General features: G+C 35.4%; 2 protein-coding genes across 2 annotated transcripts; both read left to right on the top strand.

Annotated features, from left to right (window-relative positions):
• Positions 1-12,758: 12,758 nt before the first annotated feature.
• LOC113871551 lies at positions 12,759-13,301 on the top strand. Its single transcript, XM_027508643.1, has one exon. The coding sequence runs from the start codon at positions 12,759-12,761 to the stop codon at positions 13,299-13,301; it is 543 nt and encodes a 180-aa protein (XP_027364444.1).
• Positions 13,302-16,482: 3,181 nt separating this feature from the next.
• Positions 16,483-17,103, top strand: LOC113871550. The gene has a single exon (XM_027508642.1). The coding sequence runs from the start codon at positions 16,483-16,485 to the stop codon at positions 17,101-17,103; it is 621 nt and encodes a 206-aa protein (XP_027364443.1).
• The last annotated feature ends 1,185 nt before the right edge of the window (positions 17,104-18,288 follow it).

The following is an 18,288-nucleotide window of genomic DNA, read 5'->3' as shown; positions in this document are numbered from 1 at the left end:
CATAGAATAAGTGAAGAGATTTTTAAAGATACAAATTTAATAGTTAAAATATTTTTGGTTCCTATAATTGCTTATTAATAACCCACATCAACATTCCCTTTTTAAGTTGGTGTAGATATCTTTAATATCTAACTTGTTAAGTGAGTTGTGAAATATTTTGCTAGAGACGGTCTTTGTAAGTATATCTGCTAGTTGATCTTCTAACTTCAAAAAAGGAAACAAAATTATCCTATCTTCAAGGCTCTGCTCGATGAAATGTCAATCTACTTCAGCATGTGTTAGTGTGTAATACCTTACTTTATTTCAATATATCCAAATAGGCTCTGCTCTGTATCCAAATAGGCATACTTGAGGTGGTCTGGCAAAGGGTTCAGCTCCAGTGATGGCTGTTACTGTGTGGATGATGAAGGAAACTGCAAAACTTCAGCAGCCATGGAAATACCAGAATTTGCACCTGCAAAGGAAGGTGAATGATGAAGGAAAGATTTGTCGCGAATCCTCATCAAAATATAAACATAAATTAATGTAATACTAGGGTGCTAACCTAGATTGTCTCCGAAGAATCATTAGATGAGTAACCAAATATCAAACATATAGTGTGCAATGTATTCAAAAAGCCAGTAAAAAAGGGGGGTTTGTGATTTCAAGTTCAATCAACTTAAGTAGAAAATTAAATTGCAAAGTTCAATCAATAAAATATAGTAACCCCTAGTTCATTCACGTAGACTCTATCCCTATTCATCTCAAGATTTAATACTCTTCCTCTCCTCCCAGAAGTAGGCTAATTTAACAAGCAAAAATCAACCTTATGTTTTCATGCGAATTAACCAATTCGAGGGACTTCAATCTCTCATCCCAAGATTACGCAACCTTAGAAATAAACCTAGAATTAAGCAATTCAAGTTTAGAATCTCATTAAAATGAATTAGGGTTAATTAAGCAATGTCCCTCTCATTCAATCATTAATTCAATCAAGATATTAGGAAGAAAAAATTCATGAAAGAAAAGAAATTATATTAACATTCAAAAGCCAAGGAATTCAAAAATCCATATGAACTCAATAAGGATTACAAAAGGTTTAGCCCTCCATGAGGATGGGTCTCACAATTACCAAATGAAAGCAAAGAGAAATCAATAACATCAAGATGAAAAACTAAAGAAAAGTGAAGAAGAAATGGAATTCAAATCCTAGGTTGGACCCTTGGCTATCACCCAAGGCCGACCTAGGCTCTCCAAAGCATGCTAAAAAAGATAAAGTATCTAATGTGTAAAAGCTCTGCAACCCTAATTTCTAAAATTCTATTTATAGTGCAGTGGTTGTCGCCTATAGTAGCTACTATGAAAGTCATAATAGCTAGGTGCAGCCTCCATCCTATCATCCCTGTCTAAAGTGTCCACTATGAAGTTCAAAGTGACTACACGCATAACTACTATGGAATAGAAGTGGCTATGCGCAGGATTGGGTCAATTTGACCCTCTCTAGAGTGTCCACTATGACTCTGAAAGTGATCATTTTGGTCTGCCCTCTGGATCTAGCTTGTTGTAGTGTCCACTATCAATCTGAAAGTGGTCACTTTCAACTCAAATTTTCTTAAAGGCTAAAAATCCATGAAATAAGCCTAGAAATTCCTGCACAATTATTCAAATGATCAAAATTGTAAATTATATCTATTTAAATCAATGTAAATTAGCCAAAAATTAAGAAACCTATGATATTTGTAACGTCCCAAATTTTGACAATCTAAATTATTGATAATTATATATATATGTGGGTATTTATAAATAAGAATGGATGTTGGGATGTACACTTAAGTGTGTAATGATGGAATGTGAATGGCATTTCAATGCGTAGTAATAATGTATGCGTATATGTATATATGTGTGTGAATGAATGTGAGAATATTATGTGTGTGTGACTGAGTTGGACTGGAAATAAGCTGAGAGCGTAAGTGCAGAGTGCCCTCGCTGCAACGATAGAATCTCGCTGTAGCAAAAGGGCCCTGGGAAGAAAAGGGGCGAAACTGTCGCCTTCACTCTATAGCAAGATATTCTTGCTGTGGCGAGACAGCGATAGAAGGGACAACATTTCTGGATGCAAACTCACTGTAGCGAGAGGGTCTTACTGTAGCAAGATTCTGCAGAAACCAGGATGCAGCTTTGTCTAAGATTTTCGCTGTGGCGACAAAGAGCGTCGCTGCAGCTAGAATTGTCGCTGTAGCGAGAGTGTCACGATCAGAGGGGCTTCAAAAGAGGGGTTTAGGGATTTGAGGGTTATTTCTCAAATTCCTTCTCAAATCTCTTCAATTCTCTTGACCCAAAACTCTTTTCCATCGATTAAATTGCCTCCAAAGCCGTTTGGGAGCTCGATTGAAGGTTGAATCCGTGTGGGGAACGCTTGGAGGTGAGTTTTAATGATTAAAGTTTCATTTTCCTCCCTTTTCTCTATTTTTGGGTGATTTCTTGGGTTCTCATGGAATTAACCAGTGTAGTTAGGCCGAGATCTGTGTGGGGAATACTGTCTTCAATTCAAGGTAAGGGGAACGCTACCCTACTCTTTTTGTGTAATTCGCTGTTATTTTGTGGAATATTCCAATGTGGCTGAGGTAGGGAGTGGAAAATGTGTGTTGATGGCAATTGTCATGTGTTTTAATGTGCCAAGATAGTTGAACCTACTAGGGGTGGTTGTGTGTGTGGTAATATACCGTGTGTTGCGAAATAGAATGAGGGCTTGTATCCCAAGCATTGTGAATATGTATAAACACTTGTGCCGAATATATATATATATATATATATATATATATATATATATATATATATATTGAATGAATATTGTGAAAATGTGGGCCTGAGGGCTGTGTAATATGAATAGATATAGGCTATGTGCCGTATGTTATAGATAATGGTAGGCTATGTGCCGTGTGTTATAAATGAATGTGGGCTTAGTGCCGTGTATTGTGAAACACTGTGAATGGGGCGAGTAATTGCCGATATAACATACTGTGAATGGGGCGAGTAGTGGCCGGTATGAAATGCTGCAAATGAGGCGAGTAATCGCCGGTATAACATACTGTAGATAGGGCGAGAAGTCGCTGGTATGAAATGTTGCAAATAGGGCGAGTAATCGTCGGTCTAACATACTGTGAATAGGGCGAGTAGTTGCCGGTATGAAATGCTGTGAATGGGGCGAGTAATCACCGGTATAAAATACTGTGAACGGGGCAGGTAACCGCCGGTGTAAAATAGTGTGAATGGGGCGTGTTAACGCCGCTATAATATGCTACAAATGGAGCGTGAAGCGCCGGCATAATATGCTATGAAATATGAAGTCGAAATGAATTGTGTTGCAATGTTGCTTACGAAGATATATATATATATATATATATATATATATATGTATGTATGTATATATGTCCGTTTAAATGATTCAAAGGTGAGACTCTATGATTGATTGCGTGTTTTAGTAGTGTAGAGTACTCACCCTTACATTCATTTTTTAGGTAATCAAGACAATCAGCACCGGACTCAGTGAGGGGACGGATAGACTGCTATAGGACTTAGGTGTTATTTTGAAAATACTGTATTTAAACTAGTCCTGTAGCAGTAACTTGATGTAAAATTTGTAACCCTTCGCTTATTTCAAAATATTTTATGAAACATTTATTATTTGAATTTGTGAAATTATTATTTACTTGAAATTAAAGTTAAGGTGTTACAATATTTGACCAAAATGATGTTTCTATGCTATTTACACTCCCTAAGCCTACTTTTTCTATTAAAGAACACTAAAAAGACAAGTTAAAATCCAATAAAATGTGAATCCATCACAACCCCAAACTTAAACTTTTGCTTGTCCTCAAGCAAATCAAAATTCAAGAAAATTGCATGTAAAGGGTTGGATTTATCCAAAAAAATTTCTTAAAAATTTCAATCAAATATTAGACTCTAATTGGCACTCCCAACATTTCCAAAATCATGGATTCATTCAACAAAAAAATCACACTCTTATCAAATATTTTCATACCAAGTCCCACTAAACTGAAATGAAAATCCAGCAAGGTTTCATCCAATCCACATAATGCAAAGAAATTATCTAGCTCACAGGATGGTGTTTCACTCTTCACTCATTAGTGTTTCAGGCTAAGTGTTTCCCTCAATTCATGCATTTTGCCTCACCCTACCATATGTTTGCCCATATTCTCAATCTCATTTGCGTAGATACAATGAACCATCTATCATGAGGGCTTTGTTGGTCACAAATGGGTTAGGTTAGGTTCAATTTTGATCAAGGAGGGTCAAAAGCTCAAGTGGATTTTTCAATAGAAAGAGAGTTCTTTTGAGTGAATGAACACAATAACTATAATGGAATGCATTGAATGATGCAGTTTAAAAGGTTCAAGCATTCTTTCACCATATTTTTCATTATTTTTCCTTATGTGGGAATTCTTTCCAACTCAAGGCCCTTGCTTTATTTTTTTTTCTTTCCTTTTCATTCATTCATCATCATTTCTTTTATGGACTTTGACAACCATTCTCATCTTCAAATTCAAACATTTTTGTTTACATGTATATGATGTCCACCACCCCAAACTTAAGATTTTGCTTGTCCTTAAGCAACTACAGTCATAATCAGCACCCCAAACTTAGTTTTTTGCATTGAGTCTTGATGCAACTAAAAAGAAATACCTCTTAAAGTAAGGAAATTATTTTTGCAGACTAAGTTTGACAAAAGAAAGAAATGTGGAACAAGGGAAATTAGGTGCAAGGGTGGTCTAAGGCGGGTGGATGTGTGCAAAGAAGGCCTCAATCATCTAGATGAAAAATTGGACAATGCATATTCAATTAAGAAACAGGGTAAGTTCTAGAGGATAGATGAAAAACACATGTAAAGTGCACACAAAAGAAATTTAAGGCCCAATTCTTTACCATGGTAAAAGGTGATAATTACTGAGCAAAATATGAGTGCAGGTCACCTTACAAGAAAATATGTTCAGTATGGTAGGAATGGTAAATATGTACAAAATAGAGAATGATTGTGAGTTGAATGGGAAGTGCAATTAGAATATAAAATTGGAATTACAAAAGTAGACTAAATTAAAAGAGAAAGATAATGAAAATATTTTTGTACTTTTGTTTATTACTGTGCAGGGGAATTAAACTAAAAACATGTGAAACATAGGTAAAGAGATCACTCCCCTTTCATGGATGATGGCTCACAATTCAGAGATGAAATTCACACTCCTCTTAATGGGACTGAGGGCATTCTTTACAAAAAGACGCACAATGGATTCAGCACAAAAAAGAAGTATGGAAACTAAATAGATAATTATGGATAAAAGAGAATGAAATCGTCAAGTAACTATTCAAAGATAAAGCAGTAAGGCAAAAGTAAAACAAGAAAAGGAAAGTGATAAAGTGCAACAACAACTGGGAAATGGTGGGTAATAAACACAAGGAAATGAAATAAAAATAACTAAAAGGTAAATGACATAAAAGAAACGAAAAACTAAATTAGGCCTTCATCTGAGCTAGATGAGTAAGAGTTATCCTTTGCATCCTCTTTTTCTTCTTCCTCTTCTGAGGAGCTGGAGCTGTCATCCTCTTCAGCTACTTGGGTGTGTTCATCATTTTGCTTCATGACAAACTCTTGATTTCCCACCAAAGTGGTTACCTCAAACTCTAAAAGTGCTCACTCTTTTGCTGCACTTGATCCTTTCTTGAATTGATGTAGGAATTGGGTGCAAAAGTTGCAATTTCCCCTTGCAAAACTGAAGTTATGCAGAAACACATGTCATTAACAAGTTTACTGCAAAATGGAGTGTTTGTGCAGCAAAATTGTGTAGCAAATTCATGAATTATCACAACTCAAATGCAAGACCATTATTGAATGCAAAAAATAAATTGAAAACTTCTAAAAAAAAAACTGTGAGTTGCCTCTCACACAACGCTCTTTTAACGTCACTAGCTTGATGCCTTATAATATTTAGTTCTAAGGGATACTTTTAATGGTAAGAATTTAAGTTTTATCCTTAGATATTTCTCCTTTTTCTCATAAATGCGCAACACTTCATTTAATTGAGAACTTGGAAGAAATAACTGCGACAGGATTTCTAGTTGCTTGATGAACTCAATTAGTTTTTCTTCACGGTCTTCATTGCCTTGATATGCAGAATATTGTGTCCTATTACTGCAGGCTGTTGCAATGTAGGACAGAAATCAATAGGATGTTTAGGTGAAGTACAGATCTCACACCACATTTCAGCCATCTGTGACAATGCTAATTGTTTGATCAAAGAAGCTAAATCATCTAGCTTGTTCTCTAGTCCTCTATGATCATCAACATGAAAAGTTCTCTCAGCCATAATATTCAAATCAAAATGAAGAGATAGGAGGAAGAAGTAGAAAAGAAATAGAAATAGAGTCACTAGATAGCAAAAATTATGCAGAGCTTGATGAGCAGAATGCAAAAATTATGCAAAAAAAATCATGTAGAATGCTAAATACAAAGTGCAGAACTTATGCACAAAATTATGCAAAAACAAAATGCAGAAAATTTATGCAGAAACAAAATGCAGTATGCAGAATGTAGAAAATTATGCAGCATAAACAATATGCAGAAAATGATGCCAAATGCAGAAAATGTTGCAGCAGAAAATTATGGAGAATTATGCAGCAGAAAATTGATATAGAACAAAAAACAGAGCAGAAAACAAATGCAGAAAAATACTAAATGCAATAAGCGAAGTGCAGAAAATTAAAGACAAAAATGAAATGCAGAATTGCAAAATTTAAAGGAAAGAAAAGTGCAGAAGTTTATGCAGCAAAAATGCAAGAATTATGCAAAATTGTTTACCAAAAAGTTTGCAGAAAAATGCAATAAAATTTGTATGACAGAGCAACTACCCATTCAGAATTATGTTTATCCTACCACAATGTAAAAATCAAAATGAAACAAACACACTAACATATAGAACATAAAAAGAAAAACAAAACAAAACACATAACATGTTTAATATCTAATCAAGCACCAATGAATCTCCAGCAACGACGCCAATTTGATGAACGAAAGATTTGTCGCGAATCCTCATCAAATCATAAATAGAAATTAATGTAATACTAGGGTGCTAACCTAGATCGTCTCCCATGAATCATTGGATGAGTAACCAAATATCAAACATATAGTGTGCAATGTATTTAGAAAGCTAGTAAAAGGAGGGTTTTGTGATTTCAAGTTCAATCAACTTAAGTAGAAAATTAAATTGCAAAGTTCAATCAAGAAAATGTAGTAAACCCTAGTTCATTCATGTAGACTCTATCCCTATTCGTCTCAAGATTTAATACTCTTCCTCTCCTCCTAAATTAGGTTAATTATGTTTCCATACAAATTAAGCAGTTCAATGGACTCCAATCTCTCATCCCAAGATTATGCAACCTTAGAAATAAACCTAGAATTAAGCAATTCAAGTTTAGAATCTCATTAAAATGAATTAGGGTTAATTAAGCAATGTCCGTCTCATTTAACCATTAATTCAATCCAAGAGATTAGGAAGAAGAAATTCATGAAAGAAAAGGAATTATATCAACATTCAAAAGCCAAGGAATTCAAGAATCCATATGAACTCACTAAGGATTACAAAAGGTTTAACCCTCCATGAGGATGGGTCACACAATTGCAAATGAAAGTAAAGAGAAATCAATAACATCAATATGAAAAATTAAACAAAAGTGAAGAAGAAATGGAATTCAAACCCTAGGTTGGACCCTTGGCTGTCACCCAAGGCCAGCCTAGGCTCTGCAAAGTTTTCTAAAAATGGTAAAGTATCTAATGTGTAAAAGCTCTCCAACCGTAATTTCTAAAATTCTATTTATAGTGCAGTGGTCATCGCCCATAGTATCTACTACGAAAGTAATAGTAGCTACGTGCAACCTCCATCTTGTCATCCCTTTCTAGAGTCTCCACTATGAAGTTCAAAGTGACTACACGCAGTGCGCGTAGCTACTATGGAATGGAAGTGGCTATGATGAAACGATTTTTTACTACTCGTCATGCAAAAGATTGTCGTTAATCCTCATCAAATATGCAAAGAAATGAATGCAGTACTAGGGTGTTATCTTAGGTCGTCTCCAAGAAATTTTTGGTTGGGAACATACATCGAACAAGTGTAAACATGTATTTTAAAGCAAGTAAATTGGGGGGAGGTTTGTCAATTTCCAGATTTTAATCAAGAGCAAAGTGTAAATTTAATGAAATTCAATCAATTAAAATGAGTAATCCCTAGTCAAGCAATGAGTTCTATCATTATTCTTTCTAATGATTCAATAATCCCCTTTCTTTCCCTTAAATTAAGTTAATCTAACAAGCGAAGACTAACTTTAACATCCCAATTAAAATTAAGCATTTTAATGGGCTCCAATCTCTATCCCAAAGATTAAGCAACCTCAAGGATTAATCAAAATTAAGCAATTTTGAATTAGAATTTCGTTAAGTAAATTAGGGTTCATTAAGCAATGTTCCCTTCATGCAAATTTCATTTCATTCAGAGATTGGGGTTAATAAATTCAAGGAAAGAAAGATTTGTATTACAATTAATCCCAAGAATTCAAGATTCATGTGCATTGACTAGGAATTACAAGAAAGTTTAGCCCTCCATATGGATGGGCTTCACAAATGAGAGAAAGAAATGCAAGAACGTAAACATCATTAATGTAAACTTAACAAAAATCAAAGGAGAAATTGGAAATTAAAACCTATAGAGGACCCTTGGCTGTCACCCAAGACTCCAATGTCGTAAGCAATTATCCCAATTTGGCAAAGGAAAAATGTGTAAAGTGTCAAAAGTCCCGTACCCTAATTCCTAAAATCTATTTATAGTGGATGACATGTCACCAAAGTGTCCACTTTTGCCTTTGAAAGTGTCCACTTTGGGCCTTGAAAGTGTCCACACGCAGAATGGAAGGAATGCCGCTTCTCTGGAGTTGCTACTATTTGTGCTGAAAGTAGCTACTTTGGTGCGCGTAGCTACTTTGAGAGCCCATAGTAACCACGCGCAGGAAGGCTTCAAAATCAGCGTCCTGGAGCTTCTGAAGTTGCCACTTTTGGTCTTGAAAGTAGCTACTTTGGATGCGCGTAGCCACTTTGAGAGCCCATAGTGACCACGCGCATCATGCTTCAAAATTGGCGTCCCTGGAGCTTCTAGAGTTGCCACTTTTGCTCCTCAAAGTGGCTACTTTGGGACCTTTAATGCCCAGGCTTGCTGTAGTTGCTACTTTTGCTCCTCAAAGTGGCTACTTTGTGGGCAACTTTCATCCAAGGACCAAGATTTCTCAAATTTAATTTGGGCATTCTGCAAAATCATCAAGATAATTAAAATTGCAACCTATATCTATGTAATTAAATGCAAATTAACCAAAAATTAATAAACCTATGATATTTACTCAAAATGTGATTTCTATATTATTTTCACTATCTAAGTCCATTTTTTCTATCAAAGAGCACCAAAAAGGCAAGTAAAAATATAATAAAAAGTGGATTCATCAGGCTACGCACAAGATTGGGTCAATTTGGCCCTTTTTGGAGTGTCCACTATGACTGTGAAGTGTCCACTATCACTCTGAAAGTGGTCACTTTCAACTCAAATTTTCTCAAAAGGCTAAAAATTCATGGAATAAGCCTAGAAATTCTTGCACAATTATTCAAATGATCAAAATTACAAATTATATCTATGTAAATCAACGTAAATCAGCCAATAATTAAGAAATCTATGAAATTTGACCAAAATGATGTTTCTATGCTATTTACACTCTCTAAGCCTACTTTTTCTATTAAAGAACACTAAAAGGACAAGTTAAAATCCAATAAAATGTAAATTCATCAATGAAACAGAGGATATAGCAATATGAATCTCAACACAAATGGCACACATGCCACTGTCACAAGTGCAGCTTGGTAGAGGATCAATGTCTAAATCTGAAAACTGTAAAAATTGTGAAAAATCAAAGTCTATATCTACATCTACTTTTGCACATATATCAATGTTTTTATTATTTTCTGCAACATCAATTAGGAAAACAAAATGATCGTAAAGCAGAGAATGGCCTTCAGTTGGATGTCTCATGGCTTAAAAAATGTTGAAGTGAATTGTGTCATCTCCAAATTCCATGGACAATGTGCTGTATGAACGTCAATCTTAGTCCTTATAGTCATTAAAAATGGCCTTCCCAAAATCAATGTAGAAGTATCATCCTGCATATCAAGAATATAGAAGTCAGCTAGAAAAATTAATTTGTTGACTTTTACCAACACATCTTCAAGCACTTCCAAAGGCTGAGTTGTGCTGCGGTTTGCCAATTGGATGATCACATTGGTTGGCTTTAAGTCTCCCAAATGCAGCATTTTGTACACAGCTGATGGCATGACATTGATGGAAGTTCCCGAGTCTAGCAAGGCATTAGTAAAGGTTGCTTCTCCAATTGTGCAGGGTATGGAGAATGTACCTGGATCAACACATTTTTGTGGAAGGCTGGACTGAGACAGGGATGAGACTGTTTGGACTTCCTTCTTCTTCAAATTCCTCTTGTATGTACATAGCTCCTTAAAAAATTTTGCATACCTAGGAATCTATTTAATGGCAATTAACAGCGATATATTTATCTCTACCTTTTTAAAAGTATCCAGCAACTCTTGATTAGGATCCACTTTCTTTGACGTAGAAGCTCTTGCTAGAAATGGAAGAGGGATCTGCTGCTGCTGTATAGACTTCTTTGTGACATCTGTACTAGACTGGGCTGGTTTGGCCTGCACTGGGCTGTTCTTCAGCTCTTTGCCACTTCTTAAAGTGATAGCACTCATATTATCTTTGGGAATTACCGCAGGTTGAGAAGGTAATGTTCCAGATCCTTGCTGCTGCAGATTGTTCAGTGAGGTAGCTAGTTGCCCAATCTGGGTCTAAAAATCTTGTATAGTGGCTGAAAGTAAAGCCAATCTTTGGCCACTTCACACAGTGAGAATGGAAATGCCTTCTTTTTCACAAAGTCTTCAGGCACATCTAAGACGTCCCTATTTTCAACAAGTATTTCTCAATGTCAACATGCTTATTATATTTATGTCCTCAAGCACAATATTTAGAGTACATAATATAATATTACATACCGTCTAGATTATTCTCAAAACTATTTAACTATGGAACATTAAAAGGAAGGTTAACAGTCTAGGATAGTATACTACACATAATACATAAATAAACTAAACTCCTCCTCTCCTCTTGACTCCTTCCTTATTCATCCAATTCCCCTGGAGGAGGGTGGAGATCAATGCCAAGGTATGCAGCTGCATGGCAGAGAGGAAAAGGGACTTTCACTCTAGCTTTTCCCTGTATAATAGTAGGACTAATATAGGGATTATTAACAGTAGATATGGTTAAGATAATAAAGCCTTGAAATATGATAGTCTGGTTGGAGTCATTAAAACTCCACTCTCCAGTCCCCATACTAAAGGTCATAGTATGCGCAGTAATAATTGGTGCACCTTCATTCATTCTGTCTCCGATAAAGGGGGAGGATGTACCTATAACACTAGCTGGATTGCAGACACATAACTCCCAATCTCAACCTGAAATTAAAATGATGGATTAATTAATTAATTACTCCATGGAGGACTCACAAATAAAAGATACTGAATGATTATTGCTTGATGCTTGAATGTTGTTTTGTTCATTTAAACATAAGTATTGCCTATAAGGTTGTTTATGAATATTTGTACTCACCCCTATCTTTTTCTATGATGTGTCCAAAATGCATATGGATGCAAAATGAATGAAGGTGCACCAATTATTCCTGCGCGTACTATGACCTTTAGTATGGGGACTGGAGAGTGGAGTTTCAATGACTCTAACCAGACTATCATATTTCAAGGCTTTATTATCTTAACTATATCTACTGTTAACAATCCCTATATTAGTCCTACTATTATACAGGGAGAAGCTAGAGTGGAAGTCCCTTTTCCTCTCTGCCATTCAGTTGCATACCTTGGCATTGATCTCAACCCTCCTCCAAAGGGATTGGATGAATAAGGAAGGAGTCAAAAGGAGAGGAGGAGTTTAGTTTATTTATGTATTATGTGTAGTATACTATCCTAGACTGTTAACCTTCCTTGTAATGTTCCATAGTTAAATAGTTTTGAGAATAATCTAGATAGCATGTAATATTATATTATGTACTCTAAATATTGTGCTTGAGGACATAAATATAATAAGCATGTTGATGTGTATACATTTGAAATTAAGTAGTTATTAAACACTTTAATTTATTCCTTATTCACCACAAGAAATGGGATGACTTTGAGAAATACTTATTGAAAATAGGGACGTCTCAATTTAGTGATATCAGAGCAGTTGGGTCCAAACCGGACTGTGAGTATAAGATAGGAATGCCCATGAAGTGGTCCACACTTTAATCTTATGAATTTGTTTGATTTTCATGTACAGAGCAGTTTGGTCTAGTTAATTTGTTATGTTAGGAAGTTGGTGATTCTAGTGAAAGAAGTAACATTCACCCAAAGAACTAATGTGGTATGGGACACCTTACATTTTGTCAGGAATGTTAAGTCGTTCATAAATATTTGCCAATTTAAGATAAACAGTTATGATTAGTATGACCTGGGAGTCTAGGCATTATGAATTGGTAGACTTACCTTAATTTTCTGATTCCTATTATAATGTTGAGTCTGATCACCCCAAGATTATATTTGGTTGAAGCAGAAAATTATGGCAAGTAGACCAAGACACAATGACACAACTCTCGAAGCTATTAGGAATATGGTGGACACTACCACCCAATTAGTAGCTAAAATGAGAAAAAGAAATGCTAGAAATGAGCCAAGTGCATTGGCTGAATTTCAACGAAACCACCCACCTGTGTTTAAGAGAGGTTATGACCCTGATGGAGCAAAGTTGTGGCTCCAGAAGCTGGAGAAAATATTTACTATTATGGAATGCCCTAATATGCAGAAGGTTACATTGTCTGTTTTTATGTTGGAAGGAGAGGTTGAGAACTGGTGGCACGGAACTCAACAATTGATGATGGTGGCAGGGGAGGTAGTAACATGGGAAGCTTTTCAGAGGAAGTTTTTGGAAAAGTATTTTCCAGAAAATGTCAGGAGGGCAAAAGAGACAGAATTCATGTACCTTAGACAGGGAAATATGACTGTAGGTGAGTATGCTGCTAAATTTGAGGCATTATCTGAGTATGCTACATATTATCAGCATCACCCTGACGCTCAGTGGAAGTGCCAAAAATTTGAGGTATAAGTTGAGGAAGGGTGTGATTACCTAAGGGATAGTAAGTTTCCCTGAGATGGTAAATAAATGTGCAGCTTTGGAAAGTCTAGAAAACCAAAGGCTAAATCGTCTGAAAACTTTTGGCCCTGCAAGGAAGAAAAAGGATTTTCGCAAGAAAAAGCCTTATGCCCCTAAGCCTACATTCCATAAATCTATTTATAAAGGGATTGGATCTAGTTCAGAAGCCAAGGAGGTTAAATGTTGGATGTGTGGAAAAGATAATTATGCTTCTGAATGCTCAGAGAAGGGTTCTGTTTGTTTTAACTGTGGCAAACCAGGACATTATAGAAAGGATTGTCGTCTACTAAAAAGAGAGGTAGCTGTAAATAATGCAAGGCAAACAGATCAAAGGTATCAGGAAGAGTATTCACAATAAGCGGGGAGGAAGCTACCCAGACTATACAGTCTGATGACCTTATACAAGGTACGTGCACCATAAACGGATTTTCTCTTAAAGTACCGTTTGATTCTAGTGCGACACATTCTTTTATTGCTATAAACTGTGTAAAAAGAATAGGATTGAAACCTATTGTTCTTAATCATGACTTAGTAATATCTACCCCTACTTCTCAACCTGTACAAACTGCTCAAGCCTGTGTAAATTGCCCTGTATTTATTAATAATAGAAGATTCCTAATAAACCTGATTTGTTTGCCTTTGGCACAATTGGATTTAATTCTTGGAATGGACTGGCTTTCCTCTAATCAAATCCTTCTTTATTGTTCAACGAAAGCAGTTATTTCTAAAAATGATAACTTTAGATTTTTTACTGCCAATCAAATAAAAGCTTCTATTAAAGAGGGAGCTCAGATATACATGATGATTGCCTCCTTAAATGTAGAGATAACTCAAGAAATCAGTGAAATACCTGTAGTGAGAGAATTCTCCACAGTATTTCCAGATGATATTAGCTCTTTACCACCTGAAAGAGAGATAGAATTTTCCATAGAGTTGATTCCTGGAATTGGACCTATTTCAATTGCACCTTATAGGATGGCCCCATCAGAACTTGCTGAATTGAAAAAGCAATTAGAGGAGTTGTTTGATAAACAATTCATTAGACCTAGTGTATCACCATGGGGAGCCCTAGTTTTGTTAGTTAAGAAAAAAGATGGTAGTATGAGACTTTGTGTAGATTATAGGCAATTGAACAAGGTAACAATTAAGAATAAGTATTCATTGCCTAGAATCAATGATTTGTTAGACCAACTTAGAGGAGCAAAAGTGTTTTCTAAGATTGACCTTAGATCAGGGTATCATCAGATCAGAGTTAAAGCAGAAGACATACCTAAGACAGCTTTTAGGACTAGATATGGACATTATGAGTATCTAGTAATGCCTTTTGGAGTAACAAATGCACCTGCAATTTTTATGGATTATATGAATAGAATTTTTCATCCATATTTAGATCAGTTTGTAATAGTATTCATAGATGATATATTGATATACTCTAAGACTGAGGCTGAACATGAAGAGCATTTGAGAATTGTACTTACTATTTTGCAAGAAAAGAAGTTGTATGCTAAGTTGTCTAAGTGTGAATTTTGGTTGAAAGAAGTGAAATTTTTAGGACATGTGATCTCAGAAGGAGGAGTCGCTGTTGATCCATTGAAGGTAGAGGCTGTTTTACAATGGGAAAGGCCCACGACAGTGACTGAAGTTAGGAGTTTTGTAGGATTAGCAGGTTATTATAGGAAGTTCATTGAAGGATTTTCTAAGATAGCTATGCCATTGACCTAACTCACCAAGAAAGGACAAGAATTTGTGTGGACCCTTGCTTGTGAGAATAGTTTTCAGACCCTTAAGGAAAAGTTAACCTCAGCGCCTGTATTAATTTTACCTAACCCTGAGAAGACTTTTGATGTTTATTGTGATGCTTCTAAACAAGGACTAGGTTGTGTGATCATGCAAGAAAGGAGAGTAATGGCTTATGCATCAAGGCAATTGAGATCCCATGAGGCTAACTACCCTACCCATGATTTAGAACTAGCAGCCATGATTTTTGCTTTAAAAATTTGGAGACACTATTTGTATGGAGCAAAATTCATAGTGTACAGTGACCATAAGAGTTTGAAATATCTATTTGATCAAAAGGAATTGAACATGAGGCAGAGAAGATGGATGAAATTCATAAAAGATTATGATTTTGAGTTACAATACCATCCAGGAAAGGCCAATATTGTGGCAGATGCATTAAGTCGTAAAACTCTACACGTTGCTGCTTTAATGGTTAGAGAGGCAGAATTGCTAGAGAAGTTTAGAGACTTAAGCTTGAATATCAATAGAGGATTTGAAAAGGTTCAATTAACCATGATAACTGTGACTAGTGAATTACAGAATCAAATCAGAGAAGCCCAAAAAGTTGACCAATATCTTTTAGGTATTGAAAAACAAATGTTAGAAGGAAAGGTGTATGATTTTGAAAAAGGAAGGGACAGTCTCATAAAATTTAGAGGCAGAATTTGTGTACCAAAAGATAGAGGCCTTAGACAATTGATTTTTGAAGAAGCTCACATGAGTAAATTAAGTATGCACCCAGGAATCACCAAAATGTATCAGGACTTAAAGAAACTTTTCTGGTGGAATGGAATGAAAAAGAATGTAGCTAGGTTTGTGTCTGCTTGTTTAGTATGTCAGAAGGCTAAGATAGAGCATCAAAAGCCTGCAAGATTTTTAACACCTTTAGACATACCTGAATAGAAGTGGGACAGTATTTCAATGGATTTCGTGGTTAGCTTACCTAAGACTCAAGCTGGACATGACTCAATTTGGGTTATTGTCGACAAATTGATAAAATCTTCCCATTTTCTAGCTATAAACATTAGGTACTCCTTAGAGGTACTCCTTAGAGAAACTAACCCAGAGTTACATCAAAGAGATTGTTAGATTGCATGGAATACCTTCAAGCATTGTATTTGACAAAGATCCCCGATTTACCTCAAGATTCTGGAGAAGCCTTCATGAATCATTAGGAACTAAGTTGAGATTGAGTTCAGCATATAACCCTCAAATTGATGGACAAACAGAGAGAACCATTCAATCCTTAGAGGATTTGTTAAGAGCTTGTGTTTTAGAACACAAAGGGAATTGGGAGCAATATCTGCCATTAATTAAATTTACCTACAATAATAGTTATCATTCAAGCATAGGGATGGCACCTTATGAGGCTCTGTATGGCAGGAAATGTAGGACACCTTTGTGTTGGTTAGAAACTGGAGAGAGTTTGCTCTTAGGACCTGAAATGATTAGGCAGACCACTGAACAAATCAAAATGATTCAAGAAAAAATGAGAGCAACACAAAGTAGGCAAAAAAGTTATGCTGATAAGAGGAGGAGATCTCTTGAATTTAAAGAGGGATATCATGTTTTTTTGAAAGTCATGCCTGTGACTGGGATTGGAAGGGCAATGAAATCAAAGAAGCTAACATCTAGATTTATAGGACCCTACCAAATTCTTCGTAGAATAGGAAATGTTGCTTATCAAATTGATTTTCCCCCATTTCTTTCAAATATTCATGATGTATTTCATGTATCACAACTAAAAAAGTATATTCCCGATCCTTCGCACATAATAGAATCAGATACAGTACAAGTACGAGAAAATTTGACTTACGATGTGCAGACTGTAAGAATAGAAGATCGCAGAATTAAGCAACTTCGTGGAAAGATTATTCCATTAGTTAAAGTGATCTGGAATGAAAATAATGAAGGAGAAGCAACATGGGAACTCGAAGAGCAGATGCAAGAGAAATACCCTCAGTTGTTTCAATAAAAGGTTAGTATCAAATTTCGAGGACGAAATTTTTATTAAAGGGGTAGAAACGTAACACCCCAAATTTTTCTCTTTTCATAAATGATTTTTCATTATGTTAACCTCATTTAATTAAAAGTAACTAGTACAAAGAGACTTGAGAACTAGAATTTTTCTTAGTAAAATTTATCGAAACAAGTCCGATCGGTAAATAATCGAGTAATATGAAAAGGAAATAAAAAAAATTTATTTAACATTTTAAAATATCTAAAATATTTTTATGAATTATAAGAAATTTATAAAGATTCAAAAATGGAAAATAAATAAAATTGTAAAATTTAACTAAAATGACCAAAATACCCCTAGAAACACCTAGAATGGAGGCCCATTTTGGACAAGCAAATGAAGGAGATAAATTATGAAATTTTTATGATAGATGGCCCATGTGTAGAGGTTATGGACCTGCAAGTATGGAGCCAAAAGAGAAAGTATAGAAATTACCCAAAAAGAGACCCAAAAACCAAGTGTATATGAAAGAAAGTGGGCTACGAATAGTAGTAAGGAGCCATGTGACCCTTTAGAGTCATGTGAGACTAATCATGATTAAGGGATAAGGTCATTTATGGTTTAATCCCTGCTGGATGAGCATATTCCATAAGAACCAATGAAATTAAGCCAAAACAACAAGATAAGTATTCTAGAAGATAAGGCTAATGATGAATAATTTGTGGACTAATCCTCATCCAATGGATCTAATTGAACCATGACCATGGCCATTGGATTTAAACTAAATAGGTTTCAAAAAGTAATTGGAATGGTTGAAATGGAAATAGGAAAGTTAAAATCTAACTAGAATTACAAAACTATCATGAAAGGGCAATCTTGGATATTTACAAATGTGCACATGGGTAGGCTTGTAGAAAAAGCCAAAAAGGAACCAAAATTGAAAATCAAGACTTGTTTTAGAGAGGGTGCAACCATGAGATGCATGAGAGTGGGCCAACATGAAGATATTTTCTATATAAAGCCATGCATGAAGGAGAAAAAGACCTTTCATACTAATTCTCATACAACCAAGAACTCTTTACTTCTTCTTCATCTCAATTCTCTCTATACACATCCAAGTTCATCTCAAACACTTTACTTGCACCCTACAAGTTAGATCACCCAATACCCCACCATAAGGATCTTGAATCAAGCTTTTAA

The sequence above is a fragment of the Abrus precatorius genome, unplaced genomic scaffold, assembly GCF_003935025.1.
Source record: "Abrus precatorius isolate BTA unplaced genomic scaffold, Abrus_2018 Scaffold7, whole genome shotgun sequence".
Taxonomy (NCBI): domain Eukaryota; kingdom Viridiplantae; phylum Streptophyta; class Magnoliopsida; order Fabales; family Fabaceae; genus Abrus; species Abrus precatorius.
Note: the sequence above shows the minus strand (reverse complement) of the source record. Positions and strands in the feature narration are given on the sequence as shown.